The 26,440-nt window shown below is 41.7% G+C and overlaps 1 protein-coding gene across 1 annotated transcript in view; it reads right to left on the bottom strand.

Annotated features, from left to right (window-relative positions):
* JAZF1 (JAZF zinc finger 1) overlaps window positions 1–26,440 on the bottom strand; it is a 331,735-nt gene that overhangs the window by 143,973 nt on the left and 161,322 nt on the right. Inside the window, exon 2 of the mRNA XM_052638820.1 lies at window positions 7,052–7,124. Coding sequence (XP_052494780.1) covers window positions 7,052–7,124 — 73 coding nt within the window. The remainder of the gene's footprint in view (window positions 1–7,051; window positions 7,125–26,440) is intronic.

Here is a 26,440-nt window from a genome sequence, read left to right as displayed (position 1 = left end):
ATGACCTGAAGGAAACACCCAGGTGCACCCCAGGGCTTCTCATCAACCTTTGTAAAGAGATACCTGACTTCACCCTGAGGCTCGCCTATCACCTGCTACTGGTGACAGGAGGTAGAGGACAGTTTCCTGTGCCCTCATGGCGCTCTGCCCTGTCTGTTCTCCCAATCTAAGATGCGAAGGCATCCTTTCCCACTCCAGCTGAAGCCTGCTAGGGCAGCACGTGCCCTGCACACTCGAGCTCGTCTCTTGGTAACAATACATCCCTTCGGAGTCCCTAGTCACTTCTCTCACAGCAGTTTCTTGGCTTCTTCTGTCTCCTACTGTTTTAATTTGATTAGGCTGTTACCCACCTACTGTCTACAGCACAGAAATTACTCTTATCTTTATGTCTTTCTGCATTCCCTCTGCTCAGCTGTCCTACCTGGTTTTTTTTTCATCATCAGTTTTCCAAATTCTCTTAGTTTTCTAAGCTAGTACCTTCCTCTCTGATATTTCAACATGGAAGATTGTAGAACCATTAGGAACACAGGTTCTGGAGCCTAACTGTGCAGGTCTGAACCCAATACTCCATTTCCTACCATCCGGGGACCTAGGACAAGTTACTTAACATCTGAGTTTCAACCTGTGAATCTGTAAAATGAAGATCATCACAGTACCTTCATGTGGTCACTGTGAAGATTAAATGAAACATGCAACGTGAAAAATACTTAGCATAGAGCTCAAGGCATAAAAAGTTACGTTTGTTCTTTCTAGTATTATTTCTTCTATATTGTCTCATATCTAAAATCTAGCTTTTCTTTTCCCTTTTTTCCCCAAGTATATAAATATTATATAGACTAAGCAATTAGATTTCCTATAACATGAACTTGTCATTGTTTCTCATGCCACAAAATTAATAAAACTTCCTGTCTTTAAAACTCATATCCATCTTCCCCCCTACCCCCTGCCAGCACTACTCTTACAACCCTAATTCATTTAATTTTCCTCTTTCTCATTAAACTATTTTTATTTTATTTTATTTATTTATTTTTAAATTTTATTTTTACTTTATTTTACTTTACAATACTGTATTGGTTTTGCCATACATTGACATGAATCCACTCAGGTGTTATAATAGACCAGCTGGTGAAAGAATTAAAGTTTTGTTCAACACATTATGTTCAAATGAGTAAAGCAATTTAAAATAGGTATAAACAAAGGCTCTCCAATTTCTACTCAGTTCTTTTTAATCCAAAAAGCTAGCTCCATTTTAGGAACCCTAACTCTGCAATTTCAGTCAATGTCATTACCAAAGAAAGTTTCAACTCAATTTTGATGTGCCCCAAAGAACATTAGAGGTGCATAAACAGATACATGAGCAGAAAAATATTAATTCTTTTTCTGTATTCACTGCATAGCAAAATTAAGATTTTATTTCCCCCTGAGGTAAAGGGGGAAAAGAACTCACTTGTTCAGTATTCTGCACTATTCAGTATATTGCCATCAAGCTGATGTTCTTTTATTCTGCTGCTGCTGCTGCTGCTAAGTTGCTTCAGTCGTGTCTGACTCTGTGCGACCCCATAGGTGGCAGCCCACCAGGCTCCCCCGTCCCTGGGATTCTCCAGGCAAGACCACTGGAGTGGGGTGCCATTTCCTTCTCCAATTTATGAAAGTGAAAAGTGAAAGTGAAGTCACTCAGTCATGTCCGACTCTTAGTGACCCCATGGACTGCAGCCTACCAGGCTCCTCCATCCATGGGGTTTTCCAGGCAAGAGTACTGGAGTGGGTTGCCATTGCCTTCTCCTCTTTTATACTGCCTAACCCTTATTATTCTCTTGAATCTCTCCTGACTTCATGTGAATTTCAGTATGTTTCCCTTTTGTATCGAAAGCCCTTAAGACTCCTCCCCAAGTTTGATATTTAAAAAATTGGAAAATAGTTGATTTTTGATTTACAAAGTTGTGTTAGTTTCAGTTGTACAGCAAGTGATTCAGTTACACATACATATGATATATACATATATACTTTTTTAGATTCTTTTCCATTATAGATTATTATAAGAAATTAAATATAGCTTCCTGTGCTATACAGGTCCTTATACTATTTATATATAATATATATTATATATTATTGTATATAATTATATATTTTATATATAATATATATTGTATATAAATATTTTGTATATATTATATATATAATATTAATTATAATTATATATTTAAATAATTATATATTATATATTATATTTTATATATATTGTATATAAATATTTTATATATAATACTGTTAATCTCAGTATAATAGTGTTAATCTCAAACTCCTAATTTATCCCTGTCCCCCTCCCCCCAACTTTCCCTTTGGTAATCTTAAGTTTGTTTTCTATATCTATGGGCCTCTTTCATAAATAAGTTGATTTATACCATTTAAAAATTTTTTAATTGGAGGATAATTGCTTTTCAATATTGTGTGAAGGTTCACTGTACAAAGATTTTCACATATAAGCAATATCATATGATATTTGTCCTTGTTTGACTTATTTCACTTAATATGATAATCTCTAGGTTAATCTATATTGCTACAAATAGCATTATCTTTTATGGCTGATAATATGAGTAACAATTGAGGGACATTTAGGTTGTTTCCATGTCTTGGCTATTGTTAACAGTGGTGCTATGAACACTGGGGTGCATTAATCTTTTTAAATTAGTTTTCTCCAAATACATGTCCAGGAGTGGGACTGCTGAATCATGTGGCACCTCTATTTTTGGTTTTTAGGGAACCTCTATACAGTTCTCCACAGTGGGTGCACCAATTTACATTATCACCAACAGTGTAGGAGGGTTCCCATTTCTCCACACCCTCTCCAACCCTTACTATTTATAGATTTTTTGATGATGGCCATTCTGACTGGTGTAAGGTCGTACCTCACTGTGGTTTTGATTTGCATCTCTCCAATAATTAGCAATACTGAGCATCTTTTCATGTGCCTGTAGACCATCTGTATGTCTTTTTTGAAGAGATGTTTATTTAGATCTTCTGCACATTTTTTGATTGTGTTGTTTGGCTTTTTGATATTAAGCTATATGAGCTGTTTGTATATTTTGGAAATTAATCCCTTGTTGGTCACATCATTGGCAAATATATTCTCCCATTCCATACGTTGTCTTTTCATTTTATTTATGGTCTCCTTTGCTGTGCAAAGCTGTGCAAAAGCTTTTAAGTGTAATTAGGTCTCAGTTTTTATTTTTGTTTTTATTTCCATTACTCAAAGAGACGGATCTAAAAAAATATTACTGCAATTCATGTCATGGAGTGTTCTGCCTATGTTTTCCTCTAGGAATTTTAGAGTATCCGGTCCCTGTAAGGGTCCTTTCAGCATATTTTTCTGCTAAGGTCAGACTTGGCTTCCTTCTTGCAGCTCACCTGTGCTCAGCTCTCTCTTCCCACCTACCAGGTTTTTATTTATCACCTACAAACCAGTATCTAAAGTGTCTACCATGTATTCAGTCCTTCCTTATGTACGTGGCACTGTCCACAGAGGAATCCCCAGTGAGAAGGGTTGTTACTAACCTAGGCAACCTTCCACACACAGTCTTCTCGACTTAAAGATCAGGACTCAATGTCTCAGTCTCTTACATACGCCTGCTTCTCTGCCAGCAAGGACATGATATGGTGAACTCTCTGTTGTATCAGATCTCTGCTGCTGCTGCTGCTGCTAAGTCGCTTCAGTCGTGTCCGACTCTGTGCGACCCCATAGATGGCAGCCCACTAGGCTCCTCTGTCTCTGGGATTCTCCAGGCAAGAACACTGGAATGGGTTGCCATTTCCTTCTCCAATGCATGAAAGTGAAAAGCAAAAGTGAAGTCGCTCAGTCAGATCTCTAAATACAATGATATGTCCAGTTCGACACATCCTCTCCAGATCTAACTTTCAGCTTATAGCAAACAAAGGAAACAGAGGAACCTGCCAAATGGCCTCATGGAGACAATCTAAAGGAAACCCTGAAGGTGGCCCATCTCTTCAAAAAGTCACTGTACCAGATTAAAAGAAACTTGTGGGGACAAAACATCCAAGTGCAATGCGACGTGCTGGATTGGGCACTGGGTCAGATTAACTACAGTAATGGACTTGTTTAGATCATCTGGGGAAACCTGCATATGATCTGGCTATTAGACTAGATGCAGATGTACTGGAAAAGCAGAGATCAGTGGCAAAACTGAGCAGACTGCAAAAGAGTGAGTACAGCTTTTGGTTAAAGGTCATATGTTTATTTATGCATTTATTTTTATTGAAGTATAGGTGCTATTATGTAGTATTTTTAAAAAGCAATCTGAAAAGTTTGTTCTAAGGTGTAACCAACCATTAGTGATTAGTTGAGTGGTGGGAATGTGATATTTTAATAAAGTTCTTTTGTTTGCTTACATTTTCTAATTTTCTACAATGCCTCCATATGGCTATAATTACAAAAGGTTATTTTTTTAAATGGTTGAGGTTTTCAAAAAATATTTTTATTTTGTATTGGGATATGATGCTTTTGAACTGTCGTGTTGGGAAAGGCTCTTGAGAGTCCCTTGGACTGCAAGGAGATCCAACTAGTCAGTCCTAAAGGAAATCAACTCTGAATATTCATTGGAAGGACTAATGATGAAGCTGAAGCTCCAATACTTTGGCCACCTGATGCGAAGAGCTGACTCATTAGAAAAGACCCTGATGTTGGGAAAGATTGAAGGCAGGAAAAGGGGACAACAGAGGACGAGATGGTTGGATGGCATCACCAACTCAATGGACATGAGTTTGAGCAAGCTCCGGGAGATGGTGAAGGACAGGGAAACTTGGGGTGCTGCAGCCCATGGGGTCGCAAAGAGTTGGACATGACTGAGCAACTGAACAACAGTAAAACTGGGGTACAGCTGCCTAACAATACTGTGACAGTTTCAGATGAACAGGGAAGTGACTCAGCCATGCTTTACATGTACCCCTTCTCCCCCAAAACTCCCCTCTCATCCAGGCTGCTACATAACACTGAGCAGAGTTCCATGTGCTATATAGCAGGTACTTGCTGATTATCCACTTTAAATGTAGCAGTGTGTATATGCCCAGCCCAAACCTATCATTCTCCTGCCCCCACCCTACAACTGGAAGTTCAATCTCTAAGTCTGTGAGTCTCTTTCTGTCTTGTGAGTTCATCTGTATCATTTCTTTTTAGATTCCACATATAAGGGATGTCATACAATACTTCTCCTCTGACTTACTTCACTCAGTATGACATTCTCCAGGTCCATCAAATGGTATTATTTCATTCTGTTTAATGGCTGAGTAATATTCCATTGTATATATGTATAAAGGTTTTTTTTTTTGACTCATTTTCTCACAGAAGCCTCATTTCAGAAAGTTCACACGCACTGATTACATCCTGGCTCTCTCGGAGTTAAGCACATTCTACTGCACAGTTAATGCTAAACTACCATACTCAATTCAAATTCTCTGGTGGATTTTTTGTCTGAGGCCCTTGTTCCTGCTCTTCACTTTCACTGAAATCACACCCAGCAGAGTGTTTATTCCTTTAGTGAGTATAACACCTATGTGATCAGCAGATCCCTGCTGCCAACCTGACTGACGATATAAACAGGAAGAATGAATGTGAAAATCCACAGACTCTCATTAGAAAAAGGCTTAGCAGCACACACCTTTGTACATACATAGATAACATGTTTTACCCAAAACACAATAGCCACGCTATTAAAAAATCCTATTCAATACCATGATTAACTTATTAACTTATAAGACTATCCTGTTCCTCAATATTACTAGCCTATTTCACATACATTCCAGTCACATAATTCTAATGTACACTTTACAATTTAGAAACTAAAGTCTTTTCAAAACCCATGCTAACCTCAGGAAACACAGGTTTGTGAGAAATCCAGAAAAGCACATACATCTTTATATATTTGTATTTAATGTGACTTTGAAGGTGTTCCACTTAAAACATCCCCAAAGTTATGGGCACTGAAAAACTGTAGCTATTTCATCTCAGTTTCACAACAGACTGAAAAGTAGGAAACACAAGGAGGATATGCAAATGGATGTTTACATTAATGAATTCTTTAGAAAGCATGCTTCATAAAAGAACTTTAAAGTGAGCACGGCCGGTGACTCCAAAGCCCTCTCCAGACAACGTTTAAGTAATTAGTTTACTAAAAAGGCATTAAAATGAAGCAGTACAGATAATTCATTCCCAGCTGTCTACCTCAAATCCTGAACCAAGGATCTGGCACCAAGAAACCAGAAACACTCTTTGCCTTATATAAAAAAGGGATAGTCAATAGATATTCAAGCACTGAATGATGGGCAGAGATTTTTTAATTCTCTTTAAAAATTCACTTCAATGCTAGGTTTACTTTGCCTTTTTCTCTTGGGAAGTTGTGCAGAGGTTGTTGTCTTAACATAAGTTGATTTCAGGTTCTTTTCAAAAATCCCTGTCTCCTTAATTATTTGAGTTGGCTGAAACACCAAGTCCTCTTTTAGACCCGATATATAAGTTCTAATAGTTCTCTGAGGTCGTGCTCACATGTGCAGTTTCAGTAAAAATTCATGCGACTGGACACAGAGGAGTCAGTTGAAAATGTTTTTCCTAAAAGGACTTGCTACTATGTAATTTTGATATTAAGTTATTTCTATTAGTTATATCCTGATATATTCTGATATTCCAACAATGTTCTGAATTCATATAGCACCTCTTTACCCCAGGTTTTATAGTTTCACTCACATAAATCCATTAATCTCCCAAACTGCCCTATGAAGTCAAAAGAGCATACTCTAGCTCTGCATACAAAATACTTCCAGAATGAGCTTATAAATCAGTCATGTTTTCTGCCACATGAACAGAGAACTACAACCTGCCTCTCCCCAACAGAGAAACAAGAAAATTCCATATAGAGGTTGATTTTAAATAATCTCCTGTAAATATCTGAAGACTGAAAACATTTTTCCTACCCTGTTAAAAAGATACCTTTGAAAAATAAACGTGACAGATATGAGGTTGCTATAAATTCTGAAAATGGCTTACCTATTAATGTAACTGAGGGCAACATAGGTTGGCTGCTGTAATTCTTGTTTTTCTAAAACACGTGGATCTGTATCTGAAATAAAAACACAATTACGATTTTTCAGCTTTCGCATCAGAATATACGAGGCTACCTAACCTAATGTAACAGAGGCTAAATGGAGAAAAAGATTAATTTAGTAGAGTACTTTTTAAAGAAACCTCAGTCAGCAAAACAATCATTTGTTCATTCATTCATAAATAACAAGATATTGCATTACTTTTCAAGAGAATTCCAAACATCAACAGTGATAAAATGTCCATCTGTCACACAAACTCCTGCACAATCCCCCTCATAAATATTGGTTTTCACTGCTTACAGTTACAATGTTGGCATGGTTTTTGGCGGTTAATCGGCCTAAGAAAGAAAGTCTCTGTTAATTATGCTCACTTCAATGCTGGAACAAATTGGTTGCCGTTGGAGAGCTCCATCAATTTGAAAATCTACTGAGTATTGTTCATATTCTCTGAACACTTTTCTAGGTTTGGGTTCACATTCTAGAGGACAATGCTTCTCCTTAATTGTATAATGAGTTTATTATAACTTTTCTAGACTCTTGATCAGAAATTCTCATGCGGGTTCAGAATCCACAAACATCACATTCATCAGAGGATTTTTTTCCTCCTTGAAGAGACAGAATTCAAAACCATAGCAACCTTCTCTAGCGGTGTTTCTCTGACAGAACATAAAAATGCACTTTTACAACTATAAATATATTCTCCAGTTTCTCATGTACATAACTGATGGAGCTAAATATACATAAAAACAATGTTTCTATAGTAAAACTATAAAGAAACTGAACACATTTTTGTTTTCTTAGAAAAATGTTCAGACATTTCACACAGATTTCTTTTCATTACAACCTCGCTTAAAACCATCTCATTATTAGAACTCTTCCAGCTGCATTCAGCAATAACACCTTCTTTGGTGAAATGACAGATGCTGTTTCCAGCACCTTTGCACAGAAAGTGTTTACTGCACGTGGTGGCTGTAAGATATACATGCTAACTTCAAAGTGTGGTAACAGGTGATGGGGGTAGAGGACGCAGACACAGTGGCATAGAGCAAGGGTGGCAAAAATGACAGCAGAAAAATCAATTCACAAATGCTTTCCACTCCCAGACTAAAACCAGACAGTAGTGGCAATTTTATTCTTGGTGTTAAAGTTAAGAATCTCATGTTCACTTTATTGTTTTTCCTATGCCAAGAAATTTCAGAGACATACTATTCAGAAATCCTGCTTCCTGGGTCTCTGCCATGGCAAGTCTATGAAAGCCAAATTCTGAAACAAGAGACAAAGGCTCTCTGAATGGCTCCATCAAGTCGGGTCTTAAGGTTTTTGGCAGCGCAAGTGAGAACAGATCAGTAATTCAGCATTTCCTCCGCCTCCTACGATGACTACATATGCAACTGAGGCTGTCCGTAGATCACTGGACCTACAGAAATACTGTCTTATGAGCTTACTCCACTATCTTCCAAAACCCTAGGCTACACGTATGCTCACATAGCCTCAAATTATGAGTGGTGGGGGAAAAAAAGGACATCCAGAAGCTCCCAAATACCTCTCTGTAACAACACCACTACTATCTGCAAGCACCTCAGGCAGGATTCTCCTGTTTTTCTGGAATGCAGACTCCATAACCAACAAGGAAGTAGAACCTCCAGACAGATGTCCACCAGGCCTGAGACATCTTTCTCAGATTAATGTCTCCCTAGGCAACCTGTAGGACATCCATGAAATCTTCACGTTCTTAAAACGAAATTAGGTACTTGGTGCCCGCAGTCAGTAGAAGTCTGCATGACTGCCTCTGGAGGAAAAGCATCAGGGGCCAGTCGAGAATAAACATCAGCTCCTTCACCCGCTTCCTGGCTGACTGCTGTGTGGTGCTCATGACTCACCATTTTATGGATTTAATTACACCAGGGAGCCTTCCACATTCAGTAAAAGTATAATAGCTGCCTTCATTATTTCTCCCTCCCTGACAGAAAAGGAACTGTCTAATGCTGAAAACTCCACAGGAGGGTTAGAATGACAAGGGCATAGGGTGTTCACAGCAGGAAAACGATGTCCTTTTCATGAAGACAGGACGTCATTTAGCAGAATGACCCGGAGAAGAGAAACTCTAGCCACTGGAGATGATGACTGACTCTACCAAGAAGAACATCCTTAAACCATGTGCCACACTGATGAGATTTTTTTTTTTTTTGCAGAAGTTGCTACAACAAGAAATATGTTACGAACTTCAGGGGCTACAGTACACAGTTCTCCCAGATATTTCTCTGCCTTGCTTATGGTACCAATGAAAATGTGAACCTTGAACACTGGCTGTCACTGCCCAGAGGTAAAGTCCACCTCAGTAAATGGCCTGTGGGATAGGAATACTTGAATTTTTCATGGCTACACAATAAACCACTAAGAGATGACTTTTCTGTCTCATATCATCCCAGCACAGTCACAGATTTCAAGCAGACTGAAGGCTAAGAGAATTCAAATATGAAATGTACTTTGAAATACCCAAGCAATAAAAACCTAATGACTTTCTTCAATGTCTCTAAAACACAGTATCCTCTAAAGTGGACAGCAACGTGCCTCTTGTACCATTCCTCTTTTGGGGTAATAGCTTGAACATACTGCTCCACAGTTAAGGACGAGACACAACGTGGAGCTTGCTGTAGCTCATGTGACCTACTGTCCTGTGGCTTTACAGATTCAATTAAATGCCAAGAGGCCGGATGTCACAGCACCAATGCAACACGACTCCCATGATTTCTCAGGCACTGGAGAGAAAAACCAGGCAGATGGCAGGAAGAAGGAAAGGACAACCTTTAGACCCTTCTGGATAGACCTAGAGTCCCACATGATGAAAGAAGGGCCAAGAGCACACCCTGTTCGACAATGGAGGCATGTGTTCATCACGGCTGTCCCTGGTGTTGGGAACCATGGTGACCCACTGCCTGGATCTGGAGCCCGTGTCGAGTCTTTGGTAGCATTATCTTCAAACTTCCAGGAAAACTCAAGGTTGTCTCCCGAGTTAACAGAGGCTACCTGATGAGCTCAAGGGCTTTGGCTGTGCTTCAGCTAGTCTGCATTGTTGGGATTTTATATGCCTCTGGAATTATTTCCAACGTAAGAAAGTAAAAACCCAGCTATACTGTCTCTCAGCAAGACTAACGAAGCCTCTCTCGGCAATGAGCTACTTGTAGGCTGGGAGGCAGGAGTTAGGAGGAGACGACAGGATATCACATCCCCAAGAAGGCCTTCCTCAAATTCTATATCCTGGAAACACTGGGCTCTGTGCTCAGTGTGGAGGGCAACAGTGGGAGGCCTGAGACGATGTGGGTGGGAAGGCAACCCCCGAAGATAAGACCCTGGAGAGGCAAAGGCCCACCCAGCCAGATGAGGGATACTGAAGGTCTGAGATGAAAACACCACTGTTCTGTGGACTCACTGGTAACAATTAATGGGCACAGTCTGTTCTCAGTCTTCCCCTAACAGCTGAACTCACAAAGCTGCAGAGCCTTCCACGACCTCCGCCCTTCTCTGCACCACCTCATCCGCAGTGCTGTCCTTGTTCTGTGTGACCACACCACAGACTGTGGGCCTACCCTTTCCACTTCCCATGCTTCTCAGAGGCAAGCCACCTCAACTTCTCTGCTCTCTCCAGCGCTCAGCTCAGTGCCAGGCATGTAGGAGATGATGCATAATCATTATTAAATGGACATACTAATTTTATGATGTGAAAAATTGAAGACTTTTGGTCAAACAGGGCAGGTGGATCAAAGGCATCTGTTTCCCTCACCATCCAAGGCCTCGTGCATGCGTGTTAAGCCATGTTCAACTCTTTGTGACCCCATGGACTACAGCCCTCCAAATTCCTCTGTCATTTTCAAGGGAAGAACATTGGAGTGGGTTACCATTTCCTATTCTAGGGGATATTCCCGACTCAGGGATTGAACCTACATTTTTTGCATTGACAGGCAGACTCTTTACTACTGGCACCACCTGCCAAGCCCATATCCAAAGCCCCACTAAGGAAGAAATAAAGGAATTCTCCAGGGATAGGAAAAAATGAGGCAATGTCAGCAGACAAGTGATTTCAACCAGTGTTTTGAAAGATGGAAAGCTCATACAGGAGTGCGAGTGACCTAGGGAGTACAGAGGAAGCCACAGTCTCAAGTGCCTGCAGCAGGGGAGACACATGAGCCAGGAGGGGAGCCCCCTGTAGAAGCCCGAGAGGCCCTGGACATGGAGGTGCCAGGTGCTGCCAAAGGCAAGGAAGGGGAAGGGGAAGTTCAGGGCTGAAAACAGGAGAACTGTTTAAAAGGCTGATTATCCACAGCCACTGAACCAGGAAACCAAGCACAGCGGAGACCAAGAAGAGTGGGGAGAACACAGGGCTGAAAATAAGGAGATTAAAGTAGAAATATACCTACTTCACTGATCTTCAGAACACTGGCAGCCAGGAGGGAGGGTTCCTCTCTTGATTAAGTTAAGTGGGTGCAGAGATGAGATGGCCAGATGCTGACATCTGGCAATTCCCTGATTAAGTAATTTCCCTGCAGATAAGTCAACAAGCTTCATCCATGCCTCCATCCAGAGCTTCCCATCAGCTTTTTACTGCCCCGGTGTCTTAAATAGGAGCCAAGAGCAGTCAAGGAAGGGTCATTAGACATCGGAGGGTAAGTCTTGAACATGAATGGGAGATACCAAAATAAATAAATGGTGGGAGACAGGAGCAAAGGAGCAGACAAATTGAGACTTGGAAAGTTAAGTGACATGCCTATTTACACAAACTCAGTTAACAGCAAGGCTAGGACCAGAAGCCCTGCATCCTCAGAACCATTAGGCCAGTATTCTGACCATTTAAAAGGCTGCTCATCCTCTGAGGTCAACTCATTGCTACCATCCAGTTGTAATACTGGCCTCCATACAATCTTTACAGCTTTCTTAAAAGTTCTGTTGCAACTTTTCAATCCACTTTTAGGACTAAATTTTGATGAACCAACAATTTACAAAGACCAACGTTTAATTCACAGCTAGTTTATTTCAGCTGCTGAAATAAATATTTCTTGCTGGCAACAGTCCTTCCAAAAATAAAAATAAAATAATCCTACAATTGCCCATAACCAGCCTTTGAATGGATCAACTTTTCTTTCGTTTATAGACACGCCATTTGAAACTTTTCCCAAGCCATAATTTCCATTACAGGGCAGTCAGTGCAAATTACAGTGAGATTCTTGCCTTTCCAAATTCAATGTGAAATCCAGATGCAGTTAAGTGTTGCTGTAAATTTTATGAGTTAAATATCTCAAAGTCGGGGACATTGTGCAGTATAATAACACCATCTATTAAAAAAGCATCCATGTTCCCATTTGTAGCCTGAGTTTTCCTCCACAAGTGAATGAATAAACATTATTCAATCAAGAACCGTTTGGACAATGCTCCAGGAGCCTGATTTATAAACAGACACAGCATACTGCAGACTTTGCAGTTTTTGACATGACCAGAGGGCTAAAGTTATTAGGAATAGACCGTTTGGACCAGAGTGCTTTCTAACTCTTCACCAACCCATCAGACTCCTATTGATGACTGCTTGAGAGTGGTAGCTATTTTTCCTGAGTATAAGATGTGGAGCCTTATATGTATGACACTATCAAGTCTACACCCTGCAACCAAATTCTCCACCTTGTGACCTGGGACAAGAGAGACTGCCAGAGTCCTCCATGGCTGCCAGGAATGCTTACGTAGCCTACAACCTGTACATCTGTATATAGCAGCCCTGAAGATGGGTGCTGGGGTTATACAACAATAAAATTCTTCTATACAGGAGTAAGACCAAAACTTACTCTCATTTGATCTTACACGCTTGTATGCTTTTACACACAAATGGCTGTGTCTGCTTTCCACAGAAATGAACCTGATGATGGATCCAAGTAACATGTCATACAAAAGACCATAAAGGAACTCCTGTGTCTTTCGTGCCTATGGGAAGAGCCTAGAAGCAGATATGTGGAAGAGAAGGGAGCTGCTGGTGGCTGAGGCTAAGTGACAAATGATAAGGCAGGGAAAATGATGCTCTTGAAATCCTCTCTTGAAGGGTGGAAGGAAAATGGCTGTTCATAAAGAGACCTTCCACTCCTTCTGCCTAAAACTGTTTGCCCAAGAAAGTCCTACTCATCCTCCAAAGTGTTGACCTATATACTACCTCTTCCATGCACTGTGCTATAGGCATCTGCAAATCTGTCTTAGCACCCCAGCAAAACAAAAGCTCCTTAAGGGACCAGATTTTACAGGCCACAAACCCTAAGTCCAGTGCTCTGCAAATAGTCAGTGAACATATGCTGAACAAATGGATGCTCCATACATGCGTAACACAAAAGACACAAAGTCAGCATCAGCTCAGTCTGTTCCACTGTGGAGTCAGATGGACAGGAAAGGAAAACAGGCTCAAGTGTAAGTGACTGTCCAGCACAGAGAGATACTGACATGAAAAATACATACCAGTAAACACAGATATACAGAGGGAGAGAAAATAATGCAAACTTCAGAATAATGGAGGGCAGGGATGAAGGGCGAATTTGGGAAGGATTCACTGATGAATAGAACAGAGTTGGGTTTTAAAGGAAAGGGAGCTAGGCATAGGGAGTGGTTCATAGGTGAGGTGAGGGGATCCCCACATGGCATGAAGTGTGAAGCAGAAAGCACAGATGAGAGCCTGTGGGCACTATGGAAAGGTAGTTGGGCGGAAGAGCCACTATCCATTAGTTATAAGACATTCATAGAAATCCTTTAAAACAGAGGTTCTGAACTGTGGGCAATTCCCCCCCACCTCACTCCCTATGGGGATATTTGGCAAGGTCTAGAGACAACGGGGGGAGGTGCCACTGGTATCTAGTGGGTCGAGGCCAAGGACGCTGCTAAACATCCCTATAATGCACACAGACGGCACTCCCCTCCCCCAACAAACAGTTACCTGGCCTAAAATGCCAACAGTGCAGGTACTGAGAAACCCGTCAGAGCTCTATGATTATTATCATGATGGAGTTCTTGCTTCCAGACTTTTTTCTCTTTTCTGTGGTCTAAATCAAAAGGCTGGTTGGTTAGGAGGCTACAAAAGATACAAGAGGTTCTCTGGACTTACAAGAGCTCGGACTTTCCTCACAGAGGCAAAGAACCTGAATTCATTTCAAGAAAGACATACTGACCTCTTGTCATGCACTAACTACATAAGGAAAACTCTAAGTCAGTAGATTCACAACTGAGCAGCAAAGACCACACAGTTCACAATCAACAATAATCCAAGACAGACTGGGATCCTGTGCCAACCTAGAGGACTATACTAACTGCTGGAGAAACAAAACAGGATTCCCAGGGAGCATCGGAGAAACTTCTTGCAAGGAAATTTTACACAAGTCTTGAACTAAATATACAGTCAGAAAAGGTGAGAAAATGGTGAATCAGAAAATGGACTGAGCAGGAGCAGAGATGGGGGCAAGAAGTGTGCCTAGAACTCTGCACGAAGAGTCTTGCAATTCAGATCAGGCCCACGTCCTGGAAGGTTTAAAATGTTCTCCAAAAGTCTGCACTTAATCCTGTGAAAAATAGAGAGCCTTAGAAGGAATAAACTGATACGTTCCATGTTTTAGAAAAGTAACTGGGGGGTGATGTGGAAAATGGGGGGGAAAATGGAAGAAAGAAGTGTAAGATTTGGTGAAAGCAGAAATGGAAATACATAATTTTTTTTCTTGTGTACAGAGCTGATGGCCTCATTACCAAAAGGAAGTAACTAGAAAATGAAAAGGGTTTGACAGGCAAGAAAAGGAGGTCTGCTTCTGATGTGTGGGCAGACATTTTGCAGAAGCAAGACAACTCAAAGGAAGAAGAGATAAAGGGCTCAGGACACAGATAGGGACTGCAGCACTGGAGATTCCCACCAAAATGCCACATTCCAGCAGGCACTGGAAGCAGACCATGTACCAAAAACCAAACAACGATATACAGCAAAAACCTGGCCATCCTGAGTCAAAACTTGGTTATTACATTAACTCAGCCAATTCACCAGAAAGTACTGAGGAGGAAAAACAAACAAACAAAAAAAACGAGTACTGACTGAGGACCTAGTACACCTAGTAGAATTCTGCCAGGGATAAAGAAAAGCCAGAGGCTGCACTGCATCTGAAACCAAGTAATTGGTAAACTTCACAAGAGAGTGAATATGAAAGATTGGGACAAAAAGAAACCTGAGTCCAAACAGTCCCCGAGTTTAGTGTTTTAAATGATTTGCTACCCAAGTCTCTGAGGCTCACTATTGTAATTACTCTCCCATTGGAATCCCTGCTTCCAATTCTTGGTGTTGCCAAGAATTATAATGCAACTCCCCCACATAAGTCAAAATGCCACCTTTCAATGTTAGCTGTATAGCCTCTTTAAGTCTTAGTTTTTTTCATCTACAATTTTGGTAAGGATAGTACTTTTGCATGAGGGTTGAAATGAGGATTGAATAAGCAATGTGTTAGGTGTAGGTACTAGTTGGTTCTTTAGCCCATAGAATATTTTGAAATCGAACTCTGCAGTGTTGTGGATTATCTTCATTTTATAGTCAGTGGTATTATGATACACAGAAAATCTGAGAACTCATCATTCATATAATGTAGTGGGCTTCCCTGGTGGCTCAGAGGTTAAAGCGTCTGCCTGCAATGTGGGAGACCTGGATTCAATCCCTGGGTCGGGAAGATCCCCTGGAGAAGGAAATGGCAACCCACTCCAGTATTCTTGCCTGGAGAATCCCATGGACGGAGGAGCCTGGTGGGCTATAGTCCATGTGGTTGCGAAGAGTCGGACACGACTGAGCGACTTCACTTTCTTTTTTCATCAAATAGTCATTTCCCCCTTTTTCCTTTATGAAAAAAGTGAAAGTGTTAGTCACTCAGTCGTGTCTGACTCTCTGTGACCCCCCAGACTGTAGCATACTAGGCTCCTCTGTCCATGGAATTCACCAGGCAAGAATACTGGAGTGGGTAGCTATTCCCTTCTCCAGAGTATCTTCCCCACCCAGGGATCTTCCCCAGGTTTCCTGTATTGCAGGCAGATTCTTCATCGTCTGAGCCCACCAGCTAAGCCCCTTCTTCCTTCATAATGCTTAGGAACATGGCTAACTGGTAAAAAAAAAAAAAAAAAAAAAAAGACTACATTTCCCAGCATTCCTTGAGCCAGGTGCAGCCCTATGACTAAGGCCTTGTCAATAGGACTTCAGACTTCTGGGAAGGCCCTTTAAAGTCATGAGCCTTTCTTTGTGGTATTTTCCCCTCCTGCATCTAATCTGGGTATGAAATAATTTGGGGAACAGAAGTCATACATGGCTAAGCAACACAATAGGAGCCTGGATCCCTAATCCCATGAGGCCCACCACCACTCTGACCCCCTCCAGACTTCCTGAAAGTGAAAGAAAGAAACTCTTCCACTTGAGGCACTGCTATGCAGGGTTTTCCAGTTACATGAAGCCAAACCAAATCTGAACAAAATAGCTGGAATGCTGGTTTATCTTGTTGGACTCAAAGTTCTAATCTGAACTATGTAATATTTTATGTCTTGCCTTTTTTTTTTTAAGATTCTTTAAAAATTCTCTTTAAAAATATACCAGCTGATGAAAACAAAATCAGAGTAAAATCACACTCACATCATCACACCATCTGTGGCTCACTCTTGGCCTGGGATAATTAAAAGAAGGGGAGAAAGAAGCAGGGAAAACCATTATGTCAAATTAACGCCCCTCTGCTGGCTTCAGGACTTTCTCCAGGATTGGTTATTAGTGGGCAATAATGAAGCAAATTGCACATGCATATTACTTCTGAGCTATGAACAATGCACCCAGCAGTAAGCTTTGAAGCTGTCAGGATCTTTTCAGGCAAGCAATTAAAGTGGGAAATGAGAGTGTGCGCAACTCCCATCACCCAACACTACATGTAATAACATCACCTACAAACACTGACATAAGAGTGTGACTCGGTCTGAATATTTATTAATGCAGATCTGTTCCCATTTGTTCCTTCTTTTCCCTGTAACCCATTCCATCCCCACCTGCCAATTTTTTTTTTTCCACTTCTTTAAAGGGCAGCTCTGACATCATGAATTATATTTACCTGAAACCTACATGCACTATGACATCCCTCTCATCTTCACCTCAGGAAGGTTCCTTCCTAATCCCCTGACCAAAATACAAATTTAGGGCAAGCGTGGATTCCAGAGAAGAAAAAGTAGATAAGGAAGTAAGCTCCGATTGGGAAAACACAAAATCAAGATTATAATAATTAACGTTAACAACTGATATTTACATAAGGCTAAATATGTCAAGCGTTGCATGCTAGGCACTGAAGGCCCTTCAGTCACCCATCAAAGTCCCAGCTCTCAAGTAGACCAGACTCTGGAGGATGACTTACACTGATCTATAATAAAAATGGGCTGATGTTTAAAAAAAAAAAATCTGACTTTCTGCTGAAGTGTAGGAATCACTCCTTGCTTACATATGTTTCATGATTTAACTACTTGGAAGGACTTCGAGAAAAGGCAGGAATAAACAGAGGTGAGCCACTTGGAATAGGTTTTTCCAAGCAGAGAAGAAAGCCTTGTGCTGAGTCTGAAGATGTGAGGCTTATGGGTCCTATAAGCAAGTTTGTCTCATATGGTTTCAGTCATTTCTATGCCACCAAGTACCTAGAGACCAGTGATTCTTTGTCAACTAGAACCGCTCACTAGTATCACCTGGGTAGCTTTCAAAAATTCTGATGCCTAAAACCAATCTCCAAAAATTCTAACATGCAATCAGAAAAGCGATGAAGATCTGGTCTAGAAAGTCATTAAATCAGTTTGCATTTTTCCCCAAACAAAAAACACACTGTAAAACTGTAAATGATTTATTGAAAATAATTAAAAAGTTTTATAAATAAATCCAAGTCTGTGAATTCAGACTTAAGGCTCAGGTTTTCATCATCCCCACCCCAATCTTTAAATTTTATAAAGAAAGTGCTAAGCTTAATGATTATGTTGACTATTAGGATCACATATCTTTAAAAGCAAATCACAACCAACCAAACACCAACAATCTTTGAATTGTGAGCGATTTTTATCTACTCAATAAGAGCGTTCTGGCAAGCCCTCTTACTGGGAACTCCCCCATCCCCTCCTCCACAACCTTTTATTTTTGGTCACTGATTTTCTTCATAGTATGTTCCTAAAATAGTAAGACTGCATTCCTTGAAGTATTCTATGGCTCAGAATTTTCTGTCATTCACATTGGCCCCAACCAGGGCAGTTTTCCTTGCTGTTATTATTCACCTCACTTAGAAATCAGGTCATAACCAAGCATAATCGTGCATTTTGGAAGCCAGTTAAGGATTTGGCAAAAGGAATCGCCCTCATTACTTCTCATCTCCCAGGGAGGCAGAGGCAGGAGAGAAACAACTGAACATCTGGACTTGGAGTGACCTGGCTGTTCTGCCTGAAAGCCATCAAACATAGGGCCCACATCAGTTACAGTTCACTGGGGTGGATGGCTGATCTGCAAAGCCCTGCCTGGCAGGCTTCGGGATCCCTCACAGCGTCTCTGTGCCCAGACAGCAGCCAGGAACAGGGCGTGCAGGCTCCAGGGCCACAAAGGTCGTACGAATGTCGGGGATTCATTCCTCCCAGACCTGCATGGGTTGTGCACTCCTTCTACTTGCTAATGAGGAGGGGCACATGCTGGGCTGTCCACAGACCAGTCTCGCTGATGGTGTGAATCTGGGCCTGGAAGGCCCAGGCACATGGCAGATGGCCCCTGGAATTCTTGGCTTCTGTGGAAGAACCTCTGGGAAGCAACTCCAGACTTCCTGTTGCTTTTTTTTTTTTCTCTCTCCCCCCAAGGCTTTCATTTCTGTAGCCAGGCAATATAATAATCATGGGCACAGTCAGCTACTTAACTCTGTGACCTGAGTAAGTTTCTTAGCCTAAGTCTCAGTTTTCTGACATGAAAGGCAGTATTTCATAGTTCCTACACGTTATGGGATTATTACGAGGATTAAAAGAGACAAGTGGCACAGAGCTTGTAGTGGCTGCTACATGGTAAATACTTAATAAACTATACCTGCTATTATTGCAGGTAGTCGGGTCTGAAAGAATTTAGTGTTTACACCATTGGACTACATTTGTGAATGATCAATTGTTCTTAAGTAGCAGTGAGAACTTACCTGGTGCCACTAGTGGTCACAGAGCCCGCCTGTCAATGTAGGAGACATAAGAGGTGCGGGTTTGATTCCTGGGTTGGAAAGATCCCCTGGAGGGGGGCAAGGCCCACCCACTCCAGTATTCTTGCCTGGAGAATCCTCAAGGACAGAGGAGCCTGGCAGGCTGTAGTCCACAAGGTTGCAAAGAGTCAGACACAACTGAAGCAAACTAGCATGCATGTACAGCAATGATAACTGATAGTTAAGAGGATTATCATTGCTGAGTGTCTACTATGAGTCCATGAAGAATGAGCTCCCTTCTCTGTGCAATCCTCATGAAAACCCAGGGGTGCTACACCTCCTACCCCTTTCCCAAAGGAAAATATAAGACTCAGAAAAGGTCCAGATCACACAGCTCGGAGATAGGGCTTTAGATCCAGGTGTGACTTCCAAGTGCAGCTACCTGACCCTGACCACCACCTAGTTCTGGAGAAAGGAACTGGCAACCCACTCCAGTATTCTTGCCTGGAGAACTCCATGGACAGAGGAGCCTGGCAGGCTAGAGTTCATGGGGTCGCAAAGAGTCGGACACGACTGAAGTGACTTAGCACGCATGCACCACCTAGTTCTGCCACAATATTCAATAGCAATGTTCTCAAATTGCCAACTGGGCTTTTCCTGATTTTTTCTCATTAAAATACTGGAATTCTTTGGAAGCGCTGCAATGAAAAACACAGACAAACTGTGATGAAAGCCAGAATCTGCAACACAGGCTTGAACGGTAACTCACCTTCACCGCCTATTCAGTTTCTCTTCTGGATGACTGATCTTAAAGAACGTAAGATCTGGATCCAGAAGACCTGGATTCTAGTCTTCCTTCTAACCAGTTCTTGTTGTTTAGCTACTGAGTCATGTCCAGCTCTTTTGCGACCACATGGACTGTAGTTCACCAGGCTCGTCTGTCCATGGGGATTCCCCAGGTAAGAATAATGGAGTGTTTTGGAAAGAAAAATGGAGAATAAGTCACTTCCATCTCCAGGGGATCTTCCCTGACTCAGGGGTCAAACCTGAATCTTCTATATTAGCAGGAGGATTCTTTACCACTGAGCCACCTGGGAAACCAGCTAGTTCTAACTTAACGGCTTTAGGCAAATTAGTTTTGATTCCTGTGAAATGATGGTGCACACCACCATCACAAGCTTGAGATAAGAATCACCTGTGAATTGAGCGATTCCAGTACAAACGCTAAGGCCCCACGTCCGGCTGCCAACCTAAGGTGGCCTTGCAGGTATTATCTCCCCAATAAGAATAACCCTATGCAACATTATTTACTTGTTAGTATCTTAAACAAATACTAGGTGGGGAGGAGAAGACTTCAATTATACACTGAAATACTGACATGAGTTCTTTGCATGAAGGGCTTAGATTTCATCTGCCTTCATTCCTGAAGCTTAGCAAACATGAGCTTGTGCACTTTTCTCTTACAAGAGTAAGTAAGAACCCTCATCAGAAAGCTCTCCAACTGCGCTTCCCAAGAGTCATGTGTCTTGTCAGTGTAGACAGAAAACTTTTTGGCTAGTTTTCAGCTGTGTTTATTAAGCCACTCTAACTAGAAACAGTGTGATCAATTAATGTGCTTTAGAGATAAAAGGAAAGCCGTTCAATTTATAAACCAAAACACACTGAAATGATTTTATCACACATTCAAACCAAATGCAAAACTGCCCATAATGCTTAAGTAAAACAAGCATTATCAAAGTAATCGCAAGACATCGGATTCCTCAGAGAGGTTCAGGAGACTTCAGGGATTGGGTAAACATTACTATCAGCTGAGTTCCAGAAAATGGAACACAGGGAGGCTGATGGATTTTCTCAGCTTACTGGAGATGAGGTTTAATACTCTAGACATGGATTCAATATCATAAAGATATTAAAAAAGGAATGCACAGATAACATACACTTTTAAAATAGACATGTTCTTTGCTGACTGTCTACAGCCATGCTGCCTGTCATTTTCTTCCCCCTTCAATTCACTTTAGCCAAGGATCTAGCTCAGGGTGTTCTCAACATTTCAACGGTGCTATACATATTTTAAATTGCAACCAGGACATCTCCCCCACAGAAATATACAGAAGGCTCACAAAACATTACTCAACTTCACTGTATGCAACCAAGATATTATTTCATTTTTAAAAATGTTGGGACAACCCACTAAATTGATTTTATGAACCATTCATGAGTCCCAAATAGTGATATTTTTATTTTATTTTTTTTTTTTTAATTTTTTATTTTTTTTATTTTTTATTTTTTTATTTTTTTTTTTTAATTTTTATTTTTTTTTAATTTTAAAATCTTTAATTCTTACATGTGTTCCCAAACATGAACCCCCCTCCCACCTCCCTCCCCATAACATCTCTGTGGGTCAAATAGTGATATTTTTAAAAATGTACCTCTTGCTAAATCACAAGTCAATAATAGCATGCATTAAGCCTACCCCACACTCGACTATTGTTTATAAGACGAAAGACTTAGGTAACTATAGAAGATCCTTCCCAATTTGGCTCCAAACTCATTTTCCCAAGTTCTCCTCATAGAGCTCCTAGCTTCATCTCGTCCTTTGCACACACCTCGTTCACACTCCATACCTTATGTTCTGATGATCCTGTTTGCCTCCCCAGGTTCACTGCCTGCCTTTCTCTGCCTTGAGCTAGTCTACCCAGTCTCTCTGGCCAGGGTTAGCCAATGGAAAGCACCAGTAGGAAATCAGAGGGTGAAAGAGAGACGTATTCTGCCAATAAGCCTTTGTAACATAGGTTGCTTCCCCAGCTTGGAACACTTCCTCCCAACTTCTCTAGCCATGCTCGGATTCATCCTCCCAAGTCCACTACATGGGGAACCTCCCCGCCAAAGCACTCCAGAACCTACTTAATAGAATTCACCTTAGTACACACCACTGTTAGGAGACCGAACTACACTTAAATTATCCACATCCCAACAGATTCAGCTTCTCCAGAGCCACCCATTTCCCTTTGTCCCCAGCTGTTAGTACAGAGACTGGCACGGAACTGTGATCACTGAAAGGATCAATAAATGGGTGAAAGATAAAGGAACTGTTAATTATCAAATGACATCACAATCATATGCCAGGAAGTAGTATTTTCTAACAATGGTGTCCAGAGCTACTTCATCACAACTCCCACTCTGGGGTGATACAGGCTCAAATCCGTGCTCAGTCGCATCCGACTCCTTGAGACCCCACGGACTGTAGCCTGCCAGGTTCCTCTGTCTATGGAGTTTTCCAGGTGAGAATACTGGAGTGGGTGGCCATTTTCTCCTCCAGAGGGATCTTCCGGACCCAGGGATCGAACTCACGTCTCTTACATTTCCTGCCTTAACAGGCATATTCTTTATCACTGAGCCACCTAAGATGCCCGTGGTGACCTCATCTGTATTTTCTAAATATAACTGCTGGAAGTCAGCTCCAGAACACTGCTGCTTACCGTGTGGTACACCGACTACCTCTGGTGGTAACTAACTAGCTCCTTCACAATCCCACATTACCTAACAGGGTGTTTTCTGCTTATTATGCTAATTACATTTTACTTGAAAGATGTAATTATTGCTGCAACCCGAAAAATAATTAATGGCCAATTTTAGTGGGCAAAATATTCATTAATCAAGTCAACAGACAACAGACCTGCAGAGTTTAAGAAAGGTCCTTAGAGAAGAGAAAAAACAGATAATCACTTAGAGATTCCTCCGTTCCATAAATATAGGTTATATCTATTCAATTACAGTCTCCTGAAAGTTTACCTTTCAGATTTACTCCAATGACTCCTATTGAAGTCTCAGTTTAAACTTCTGGGTCCTAAAATGTATTCAGTTCAGTTCAGTTCAGTCACTCAGTCATGTCCGACTCTTTGCAACCCCATGAATCACAGCACGCCAGGCCTCCCTGTCCATCACCGACTCCCAGAGTTCACTCAGACTCACGTCCATCGAGTCCGTGATGCCATCCAGCCTTCTCATCCTCGGTCGTCCCTTTCTCCTCCTGACCCCAATCTCTCCCAGCATCAGAGTCTTCTCCAATGAGTCAACCCTTCGCATGAGGTGGCCAAAGTACTGGAGCTTCAGCTTTAGCATCATTCCTTCCAAAGAAATCCCAGGGTTGATCTCCTTCAGAATGGACTGGTTGGGTCTCCTTGCAGTCCAAGAGACTCTCAAGAGTCTTCTCCAACACCACAGTTCAAAAGCATCAATTCTTCAGTGCTCAGCTTTCTTCACAGTCCAACTCTCACATCCATACATGACCACAGGAAAAACCATAGCCTTGACTAGGCGGACCTTAGTCAGCAAAGTAGTCTCTGCTTTTGAATATACTATCTAGGTTGGTCATAACTTTTCTTCCAAGGAGTAAGCGTCTTTTTATTTCATGGCTACAGTCACCATCTGCAGTGATTTGGGAGCCCAAAAAAATAAAGTCTGACACTGTTTCTACTGTTTCCCCATCTATTTCCCATGAAGTGATGGGACCAGATGCCATGATCTTCGTTTTCTGAATGTTGAGCTTTAAGCCAACTTTTTCACTCTCCTCTTTCACTTTCATCAAGAGGCTCTTTAGTTCCTCTTCACTTTCTGCCATAAGGGTGGTGTCATCTGCATATCTGAGGTTATTGATATTTCTCCCGGCAATCTTGATTCCAGCTTGTGTTTCTTCCAGAATTGTATTGCATGAAAAGCTGTGATACGGAGGAGAGATACCTTTCATACCAGGTCTCTTGAAAATGTTGATTTCCTCAAGGGTTCCTCAACTCAAATACCAGCCTCTGTTTTCTTACATGAAAGGCAGGGAGAGAGGTGTTTTAATGAGAACACTATTCTGTTTGCTGGATTTTTACACCATCTCTGTCCCTTATAAACACTCAGCCTTTTAAACGTGAGGGAGAGAGGATATTTAAAATTCTTCTAACACCCTAGTAATAAGAGCCCAGGGAAGTGTTTCTCAACGGAAAACAACACAGTGACCAGGATCAGATCAAACTCTACTTACTACTAAAAGATACTTCAGTCCCCAAGACAATGGTCCCTCACAAAAAATGATAAACCCATCGCCCTGTTTCCTACAGTTCTTCTCTTCAGTGCCCTTTTGTAATATTTATATGCTCAGATTTGTGTCAACTGTATATTTGTGAAACATGTTCCCCCATTACATTATAAGGGGCTTAAGGGACCAGGAGAGATGGGTCACAGAAGGCAGTATATAATAATTGACAGTCAAGTTTATTTTTTACACCAAAAAATATTTCCATGTTTTCATTTAATTTTAAATGCTAACAACCACATTCTATCCTCCACATGCTCATAAAGCTGTTTTACAGTCCAGAAAGAAAAAATAATAATAATAATTTTGTTTTAAATAATGTTCACCATCCACATCTTAATAGTCTGGACACTGAAGCATTTTTCATTTAGAGTAATGATCTCCAGGAGTAAAAATAATATAATTATAACTGAACTACTTGGTCAGCTAAATCACAACCAGAAATGCACTGGTATGTATTTCATTCACTGTGTCAAAAATCTTCATTCTGGACCATCAACATAGCACTAAATTTTGATCTGTCATTGAAAACAGGTCGCTTCTATTTCTGGCTTACAGCAGGGTAACAGGGTACAGCAATTGGCAAAGACAGCTAATATTTCATATTAAATCTCCCCACCTGACCTTCTGAATCAAAAGTAGAGAGACTCATGAATAAGGAATTATTTATTATACAAACATCTCCTTTACGTCTAAAAAATAAAAAGCCTCTTAAAGCATGGAAAGAAAGATCAAAATCCTTGGAAAGAAAGCTGGTTGTTGGCGGGATGGCTGCTGGAGACCCCTGAAGGCTGTGGGCTATACTCCTCAGCTGCCTCCTCTTACGAACAGGAGTGCGTGGGGAACCCTCACATTGGCGCGGACCATGAGACAAAGCCAGGACAAGCGTTTCCAGGGCAGCAGTTCTGACAAAAGGGCGTGCTGGCCACTCTAGGCGTGGCCCTTGGTGGCCCTTTGCCACTGCCACGCAGGCAGCATGAATTACACGCACTGTAGGAGAAAGCAACTCTCCCGAACTTCTCTAGGACTCATCCTGAAATAACACGTGGATCCACCTTCAAACCACGTTTTTACCTTTCTTTACATAAAACCTTTGAGAACAACTCTGCAGATAGAGCCCCACCTTTACTACCCCCCCAGCCTAGGCAAAGTAACCCTCCCATCTGCTTCCAGTACACCCCTCCAGTCATCCCAACTTCACACTCACAAGCTCTGCAGCCGCCTAACTAGCGTTCTCTCGCACAAGGCCAGAGTTTCTCATGGTGGGGTGGGGGGAGCTTTGTAAACTAGTTTACACGTGGGTACTCCTCTTGCAATTCTGACTTAATTGATCTGAGATGGAAGAGCCACTGAATGAAGGCACTTGGAATTTTAAAAGCTCCCCAGGTGACTCTAAGGTGCAGCCACGACTGAGAACCACTGCTGACTTCAGCTCCCAGAGGACATGGCCCGTGGCAGGCTCACCCTCGGCCCGCCCGCTCCCCAAACCTAGCCCCACCCTGGCACCCAGCACAGTGCCTGCTCACTGAGTATTAACTGAATGAATATAAAATGTTGTCCAATGATTGCAGAGTGAGGGTAAAGCCAGGAGGGGCACCGGCATGGGATATACACCAACAGTGCTCTTCAAACAGGATGTGCATCCGAGTCAGGTGGAGGGCTTGTTACAGGTCAGCCCTGCCGGGCCCCACCTCTGAGAATATGCAGCTGCAACAGGTTCCCAGGTGACACAAATACTTCCAGAACCATCGCACTATAAAGGACCGAAGCTGCCTAATAATCTTAGCTTCAGCTACACGTGGTAACACGTGACCGCTGGGGCTGTGTGGCGAAGGGCAATGTCACAGGGAGGGACTGCTGGTCAAAGAGCAGGGCCAAGGACACCACCCTCTGGACTCCCAACTCCCCTGGGGAAGCTTTCATCTTCGTGGCTTAAGTATCTGAATCATCTGTCAGGTGCTTACGCCAAGGATTAAGGTGTGGCCAGCAAGAACAATAGACAGCATCACGCGTAAGTAAAAATTACAGAACACTTTTCTAAAAATATAGACCC

This window comes from Budorcas taxicolor, chromosome 4 (assembly GCF_023091745.1).
Source record: "Budorcas taxicolor isolate Tak-1 chromosome 4, Takin1.1, whole genome shotgun sequence".
Taxonomy (NCBI): domain Eukaryota; kingdom Metazoa; phylum Chordata; class Mammalia; order Artiodactyla; family Bovidae; genus Budorcas; species Budorcas taxicolor.
This window is presented reverse-complemented; position numbering and strand designations above follow the sequence as displayed.